The following is an 8714-nucleotide window of genomic DNA, read 5'->3' as shown; positions in this document are numbered from 1 at the left end:
TTGGTTTTTCGAGACAGGGTTTCTCTGTAGCTTTGGTGCCTGTCCTGGAACTAGCTCTTGTAGACCAGGCTGGCCTCGAACTCACAGAGATCAGCCTGCCTCTGCCTCCCAAGTGCTGGGATTAAAGGTGTGCGCCACCACCGCCCGGTCTCTTCCTTCCTTCCTTCCTTCCTTCCTTCCTTCCTTCCTTTCTTTCTTTCTTTCTCTCTTCCTTTCTTTGTTTGTTTTTTTTTTGTTTGTTTGTTTTTTGTTTTGTTTTTCAAGACAGGGTTTTTCTGTGTAGCCTTAGCTGTCCTGGAACTAGCTGGCCTCAAACTCACAGAGATTGCCTGCCTCTCTATCTCCTGAATGCTGGATTAAAGGCATGCGCCACCGCTACCCAACTCAACTGGCATTCTATTCTCAATCCCCGCTCCACAGCTCAGATGCCAAGGACACCAGAACACTCTGAGTTCCTCCTGTCCCCTCTTCTGTAGTCACCTGATGTGACGACACTCACCTTTATCAATCTTCCCAAAAAGGTTAAGCACCCTCACGGGCTGTCTCTTCCAGGCAGACACTATCTTGTACATCTTCACAGGATTTGACTGAAAAGGAAATAGAAAAACGGAAAGAGAGAAAAAGGCAAAAGGATCTGTACCAGTTGTTGAGAGAGAGCTGGCTGAGTTATGGCTAAGTGTCTCCTACAGCTGTCTTTCCCTGGATGGACAGCACTCAACTGAGAGCCCCCTGGGACACACTTGCCAAGGCCTGGTGTAGTGACCATGGTTGTCCTTCCCTCCCTGGAGGCCAACTCCACCCACTCCCCAGGTCTAGGTCTCTTGCCTGGACCCCCACAAATCTCAAGGGAAGCAGAGTAAGGTTTCTCTGAAGTTAGAGGATAATGGGTCCTAGCAGAGGGTAGCTCTGTAGGTCTCAGGCTCTAAGTACTCCAGGAGAGCAAAATCATTCCCATAGCCCAGCAGGCTGAAAGCCAGGTGACGCCAGGGCTCCTACTGGCTATATGCTGCCTCCGCCTTCATCACTAGGTTTTTTTCTTACATGTCTCAACCCCCAAAACGCCTTCTCTTATAAGGACACCCCCACTTCATGCAGGGGCTACCTCATTCCAAACTGCTCTCATCTCAAGCTCAGCTAAATGACACCACAAAGACCCCACTTCCAAATTAGGTTGCGTTTTCAGGTCCCTGGTTTATGACCTTGACAGATGTTTTGGGGAGAGGAGACACACACCATCCAGGCATCTTCACCTTGGACTGTTTTGACCCCTCTGGGCTTCACCCTTGAGACGGCAGCCTTGGCTGCACACAGGATACCATGTTGGCTAAGCATTCAAGCTGATGTGATGGGCTTATTATATATGTCTGTGGAGGGGGCTCCTGTCCTACTTCTGACTGAAAGTCATCCCTAGGCTTATAAGAAACAAAATGATGATCAAGGATACAGCTCAGTAAAGAACTTGTGAAACCTGCGACCCAATGAGAAATTCCAGTACTCGTTGAGTTCAAGGTGGATCCTCAGCTCCATAGTGAGTCTAAGGCCAGCCTGGGCTATCTGAGACCCTCACGACGAAACACCAGTGGCATCTGCTCTCTAGCAGGACAGCAAAGGGGCATTACGGCCAGAGCCTTATCCTGTGATGGAGTATGTATGTATATCTGCCACAGCAGATACAGTACTGGTTGTCCTTACCCCCTCGAGATCGTGGAAGGCCTTCAGCTGGTGACGCCACTTCCTTCGCCTCTGCAGCAGTCCGCTCCGAGTGAAAGGCAGGCACAGGAAGCAAACCCAGCAGGCCATGGTGCTGATTCGCTCTGAGGTCCCGGGACCCACCAGGATATCCACACACTCAAAGCAGTAGCATCTAGAGTCAAACCGAAAACCATGGTGAGCCGCATCATACTGCCATCAGGGGACCGCAAGGCAGACCAGAGGGAACCATCTGTTTCTCTCCGGGCTCTTCAGAGGAGGGGCTGGCTTTGCTCTCGGTGCTGGGGGGATGGGGCTGGCTGCAGGCTGGGAAGGGGATTCAACAATAAGAGAAGTGCCGTGGGAGTACCCAAAATGGCGGCCCTCACTCCCTTAAGCCTTCCCACAACTTGGAAACCTCGACATGCATCTTCAAAGTTCTGGGGAAAAAACATATACAGGAGCAGCAGGGAAGGGGAGACTTGAAGTCAGGGATATAAAAAGGAAGATGTCCAGGACAGGTTAGGAACCGGCATGGATGGAGCTCAGGATGGGGATTTAACTGAAGGTAAAAAGTGCTGCCTATGCCCTGAACAATCCTGCTCAGGACTCGTGACCCACAGACCCTGGGCAGAGTACAAGTGCCCACCCTTCTATTTCCTAAGGACAGAGGGGGTGGCCATGTGGTGGCTGTGCTCCTGAAGAGAGACATCACAGATGCACCGTTTTCAGCTCCTGTTTCTCACATTGGGAGGGGTTCTTCGGGGATGAGAATGGGGAGTTGGGTCCTGCCGCACCTGGTACAGTCGGGGCTCTCACAGATAAACAGGGTTTTCCCGAAGCAGCATATGGAGCAGTAACTCTGGTGCCCATCCATATCGTAAAGGAAGATGGTCTCCAGGAATATGTCCTGAGTAGGGGGCAAAGGTTATTGTGCCATCTCCTCCAACAGTGCCAACGAAGTCCCACCGCCTCCCTGCTTACCTTACATGGGGCACACATCCCCCCCTCAAATAAGGGGTGCTGCGTATACACCTGGAGACTTCCACAACAGAGGCAGATGTCTAGAGAGAATGGAGAAGGAAAATCGGGGAGAAGATGTAACAAAATGAGAGAGACCAAGGAAGACCAAAGAACACACGTCAGGGTAATAGATCAGAAGACATCCCAAATGAAGGGCAGACATCTCCAGACCCCAGATGACTTTCTGTAGACGTGACATGTTGATACTAAAACTCCCATGGAAACCCAAGCATTCACATCTAGGCCAATCCAGAGAAATAGATCATTGTCTGAGGAGCTTGGAGTCCCTAGCAGATACACATTTTATTTTATTATTTTATTTTTTTGGTTTTTCGAGACAGGGTTTCTCTGTGGCTTTGGAGCCTGTCCTGGAACTAGCTCTGTAGACCAGGCTGGTCTCGAACTCACAGAGATCCGCCTGCCTCTGCCTCCCGAGTGCTGGGATTAAAGGCGTGCGCCACCATCGCCCGGCGCAGATACACATTTTAAAAAAAGACCTATTTCTTTCAATATATATGCATACTCTTCCTGCATGTACACCACCTTTGTACCAGGAGAGGGCATCAGTTCCCACTATAGATGGTTGTCAACCACCATGGAGGTGCTAGGAACTCAAGAACTCTAGAAGAGGGGCTGGAGAGATGGCTCAGAGGTTAAGAGCACTGACTGCTCTTCCAGAGGTCCTGAGTTCAATTCCCAGCAACCACATGGTGGCTCACAACCATCTATAATGAGATCTGGTGCCCTCTTCTGGCCTGCAAGCATACATGGAAGGAATGTTGTATACGTAATAAATAAATTAAAAAAAAAAAAAAAGAACTCTAGAAGAGCAGCCAGTGCTCTTAACCAACGAACCCCAGATGCAAATTTTAATTTTCCTTTTCCCTCCTCTTTCGGACAGGGTCACACACATCTCAAGCTGGCTTCAACTTCACTATGACCTTGAACGTCTGGTTCTCCGACCTCTATCTCCTGATGTTGGGCTACTGGGTGTGGCAACACACCCAGTTTATAGGGTTCTGATGGAACCCAGGGCTTCCTCTAAGATGAGTGGCACGCTACTGAAACTCAGCCCTACTGAAACTCAGCGAAATCTCAAATTAGACTGTAGTGTTGGGCGATAGACACACACACATTTTTGTTGAGGGGAGGGCTCGAGACAGGGTTTCTCTGTGTAGCCCTGGCTATCCAGGAACTTGCTCTGTAGATCAGGCCAGCTTCAACCTCAGAGATCCTCCTGCCTCTGCCTCCAGAGTGCTGGGATTAACGGTGTGGGCCATCATGCCCAGCCCAGATACACAAAAATCTTCAACCATGTGCCTTAAACAAATCTGGTAAGGGGGATGGAGAGAGAACATCCCGTGGGCACCAGGATTGTTCCCCACCTTCTGGGATGGCTGAGTGAGGCTGAAGCAAGCCTTTCTGGCAGGGCTGACACTCTGGTTTGCTGGATCACAGGCAAGCGTGCAAACTCACCTTCGATGTTCCGTTGGTTCACAGTGACTTCATACCTGATGATCTCTGAAAGAGAAAAATAAGTGGCCTCTTTCCTCTGGCTCCTCATTGGAACATGCTTGGTAAACTTCTCTTCTGAGGTGTCTGGGACACAAGGAATCTCTTCACTGACATCTACCAAATGCTTGCCCTTGTCTGGGCTTGGGGCATCCTGAATGATACAGGAACATTCCATGCATTGCCTGACTCGGAGGTCCTCATCCATGAGATAAGTTTATTACTTGGGTGGGGACTTACCTCTGCCTGGCGGGGGTGAGGTTAAGGACAGCAGCTCCCGGGAATCTTCCAGTACGACCTCCACGCTGTGCTCATCGTCACTGAGGCTACGGGCTGGAGACAGAGAAGACATCATCACTGGGAGCCCTCACAGGGACACAAGATATATGCAGGAAAACAGTCAGCTTCCTGTAGTCAATGCAGGGGTCAGCGGACCCACTCCACTGCCCAGCCAAGTCATAGTGACATCCACCCACCCATCTGGGGATTAGGAACAAGAAAAACTGCAACATCAGCTTCAAAGTACTTGATAGGAGAGGCTGGGCCCTGTGAGATATCCTTCACCCCTCCACTCCCAGCCACCATGTGTTTGCTGGTAGGCCATTTCCCAGCACCCATATGGCCCTGCCTCCCTCTGTACCTGCTAAACCCCTCTCGGAACCACCTTCTTCTGACAGTCCAGACCCTCTGCTAAGGACCAGGAGGGAAGGGAAAGAGAGGACAGGGAGAGGGAAAGGAAGAAAGAGGCCCGAGGAACTTACTGGATTTCAGCCATTGCTCTTCCAGGTGATTGGCAGAGTCCGGGCTAGAGCTGTCCAGAGTCTCCAGGTCCCATGTTTCACCTGTCTTGGAGCAAGAATTTTTCCGGGAACCCATGGGTGTTGTTTGCTAGAAGGATCTGGGTCCAAGGATGGCGGGTGGCTTGAGATCTCGGGAGGTGTCAGCAGGGTCTTCAGAAGGCTGCAATGTGACGAGAGACGGTGGGGGGGGGGGTGTAAGGTGCACCGGTGGGTCCCTTGGGGCCTAGTGGGGAATTATGGGGAGGAAAAAACGGGAAAGGGACCTTAAGGCAAACAGGGATAAGAGCCGAGTGCTGGAAGGAGCCTATTAAAGGCCGAGGACGGTGGGGTTGAGGGTGTGGGGGCAGGCACTCAGGGGGCGGGGCTTAAGGAGCCCTGCAAGTGTGTGTGTGTGGGGGGATTCAGGGAAGGTGTGGGGGTGGGGTGGGTGGGGGTGGGGCTTAAGGGGTTTAGGGAACCTTGTGAGTGGGAGGGGGTTCATGGTAGGAATGGGGGAGGGGGGCATGTTCGGAGGAGGGGTTATAGAATAGTGTAGGAGGGCAGCTCAGGGCTGAAAGAGGTGGGGGTGGGGGAAGGGAGGTTCTAGGTTTCACACACACATTGAGGTTAGGGAGCTGGGAGATAGGGTTACTGATTGTATGGGGGAGATGGGTGGGGCAAAGAAGATTTGGTGGGAGTAGGGACGACCAAGGGTTTCTGAGTGGGGGAGGGGGAGGAAGAGAGCCTTGGGTTGAGACAAGCTCAGTGTCAGAGCAGGACCTAGAGGACCGTGCGGGGTGATGTTGTGACTGTCCCTGTGGGTGATGTGAGGACCTGCCAACCTCTGGCAGGGTGCTTCATGAATTATCCTCTCTACCTGGCCTAAAGGGTGAATTCATTCATGGACCCCTGTCCCTTCCAGGATACCATAGGGGCTATAATGGAGAGAAAACTTGTGGGGAGACGGTTCCTGACTCCAGGCTTCCATGGGCAAGGCTAGTGACTTATATAAGGTCCAGGATGGAGGTCACTGCCCCGAGAGACACCTAACTGTTCACCTCAGCCCAGTGATCCAGGCCAGCGCCACTGTGGCCAGTCTCGTGTCACGGAGAATTGATGAGAAAGTGGGTAAATTAGTGAGGCAGTGATGGCACACGCCTTTAATCCCAGCACTCAGGAGGCAGAGGCAGGCAGGTCTCTGCGAGTTTGAGGCCAGCCTAGTCTACAGGGCAAGTTCCGGGACAGGCTCCAAAACTATACAGAGAAATCCAGTCTCAAAAAAAACAAAAGGAAGGAAGGAAGGAAGGAAGGAAGGAAGGAAGGAAGGAAGGAAGGAAGAAAGAAAGAAAGAAAGAAAGAAAGAAAGAAAAGGCAGATTACAGGAGGCAGCCTGGTCCCCTTGTCTACATTTCAGTGCTAAGGAATAGGGGCCCTGAGACACCACATTTGCCCAGCTTGCTAAATGACACCTCGGCCCCCACAACCTGCCGCCTAAGCTCCCTGCACACTGATGAACACTGTGTGAGACAGGAGAAGCATCTGTTTTGATATTTGGCACAAGCTACACATTTCTACAGATCAGTCTTCAGGAGAGGAGCCAGCGCAGTCACCATACTGCAGCTGCAGACTCTGGAATAAACCTGTTACAGTCTGCTCTGGCCCTTCCTGATCTACCTTTTCTCTTTTTATCTCTTTTTTGTTAGGGTCTCCCGCATCTCAGGCTGGTCAGGAATTCACTACTAATCAGGTGGAGCTAGATTTCTCCTCTTCCCCCCCCCCCACCTCCTCAGTGCTGAGATTACCGGTTTGGCCTCGGCACCCAGGGGTGTGGCACTGGGGATTGAAACAGGCCTTTGTGCTGTGTGTGTAAGTGGCGAGTCCCCACCAACTGAGCTGCATAGCCAGACTTCTGTTTCACTGTTTTTAACATTTGGGTTTTTTGTTTGTTTTGTTTTTGAGACAATAGGAGGCTGGCCTCGCCCTCTGAGATCTGCCTGCCTCTCATTCTGCTGGGATATGGATTTTCTGTTTCTGTTTTTATTTTTTTGAGACAGGGTTTCTCTGTGTAACAGTCCTAGCTTTCCTGGAAATTGCTCTGTAGACCAGGCTGGCCTCGAACTCACAGAGATCTGCCTGCCTCTGCCTCCCAAGTGCTGGGATTAAAGGTGTGTGCCACCACCACTGGGAATTTGAGTATTTTTTTAAAGACCCTGCAAAGAGGTTGGCCAGCTCCCTTCATTGCTTTTTTCTTACTGAGTTGAAGGTTCTTTTTGTTAAAGATACTAAGATATTCTCATGTAAATGTTAGAAATATTTTATTCATCTTATTAATGCTTTTTTTTTTATTTTTTGAGTCCCGTCTCATTTTGTAGACCAGGCTGTCCTAGACTTCACAGAGATCTGCCTGCCTTTGCATCCCAAATTGGAATTTGCTGGAATTAAAGGTATGCACCACCACGCCCAGCCTTGTTTGTTTTTAAGACTGGGTCTCATTTTGTAGCCCAGGATGTCCTGTAATTTACTGTGTAGGCTAGGCTGACCTCAAGCTCAAAGCAATCTTCCTGCCTCTGCCTGCTGGGTAGTGATGGCAAGTACAGGCAGAAACCATCCCTCCCAATATCATTAGCGCATTTTAGTGTTTTGTGATAGTTTATGTAAAAACAGCTTGTATTAAGACAGACCTATTGCTCTTTTTAAAGTTGTTATATTTATTTGTGTGTATCCATTCACATGCCTGGCATGGTGTTTGTACAAGTCAAGTTCTGACTAAGAAAAACAAACCAACAAACAAAAGGGCCAGCAAGATGGCTCAGTGGGGAAAGGTGCTTGCCGCTGAGCCTAAGGACCTGGGTTTGGAGTTCAGTCCTCCACATGGTGAGAGGAAGGAACCAATTCACAGTCTTGTCCTCAGACCTCCAAACACACACACACAAACACACACACACACACACACACACACACACACACACACGTGTGCGTGCACGCGAGTGCATGCTCAATTTTTTTTTTAAAAAAATGTTTATTTATTATGTATACAATATCCTGTCTGTGTGCATGTCTGCAGGCCAGAAGAGGGCACTAGACCTCTTTACAGATGGTTGTGAGCCACCATGTGGTTGCCGGGAATTGAACTCAGGACCTTTGGAAGAGCAGGCAGTGCTCTTAACCACTGAGCCATCTCTCCAGCCCCCGCTCAATTTTTTTTTTTAAATTCTGTGTTTAGGCTGGAGACATGGCTCAGTGGTTAAAAGCACTTACTGCTCCTGCAGAGGGCTAGAGTTCCGTGTTAATTGGATTGCAACTCTTTTATAATTCTAGGTTAAAAAATATCTGAGTCTAGCCAGGCACTGGTGGCGCACGCCTTTAATCCCAGCACTCGGGAGGCAGAGGCAGGCGGATCTCTGTGCAATTTGAGGCCAGGACAGCAAGGGCTATTACACAAAATAGAAAACAAAAATCCTAAATTTAGATGCTAAATCCAGACAGCGGCTTACCTTTCGGCTTACCTTTCCTTTCCTTTCTTCTTTTTTGAAAATATGAGTTGGGGCCCAGGAGTCAAGGCCAGTCTGGTTCACACAGTGGGATTCCATTGGAAACAAGAATGGGGATCAGCCAGCCGTAGTGGAATCCAGCTGTGGTAGTGCAGGCCCTTATAGCACTCAGGAGGCAGAGGCAGGAGGATCTCTGTGAGTTTGAGGCCAGCCTGGTCCA

At 50.1% G+C, this 8714-nt stretch overlaps 1 protein-coding gene across 2 annotated transcripts in view; it reads right to left on the bottom strand.

Moving 5' to 3' along the window:
- Positions 1–5100, bottom strand: part of Dnmt3l (DNA methyltransferase 3 like) — a 12882-nt gene extending 7782 nt beyond the window's left edge. Inside the window, exons 1-7 of one of the 2 annotated variants that reach the window (XM_013351158.1) lie at positions 4982–5100; positions 4465–4544; positions 4189–4233; positions 2674–2753; positions 2487–2599; positions 1693–1864; positions 500–587 (exon numbers count right to left, since the gene is read on the bottom strand). In XM_013351158.1, the coding sequence (XP_013206612.1) occupies positions 500–587; positions 1693–1864; positions 2487–2599; positions 2674–2753; positions 4189–4233; positions 4465–4544; positions 4982–5100 (697 nt within the window). Of the gene's footprint in view, positions 1–499; positions 588–1692; positions 1865–2486; positions 2600–2673; positions 2754–4188; positions 4234–4464; positions 4558–4981 lie in introns of both variants that reach the window. The other variant, XM_005360277.2, reaches the window with a different exon arrangement.
- Between the last annotated feature and the right edge of the window lie 3614 nt (positions 5101–8714).

The sequence above is a fragment of the Microtus ochrogaster genome, linkage group LG2, assembly GCF_000317375.1.
Source record: "Microtus ochrogaster isolate Prairie Vole_2 linkage group LG2, MicOch1.0, whole genome shotgun sequence".
Lineage (NCBI taxonomy): Eukaryota > Metazoa > Chordata > Mammalia > Rodentia > Cricetidae > Microtus > Microtus ochrogaster.
This window is presented reverse-complemented; position numbering and strand designations above follow the sequence as displayed.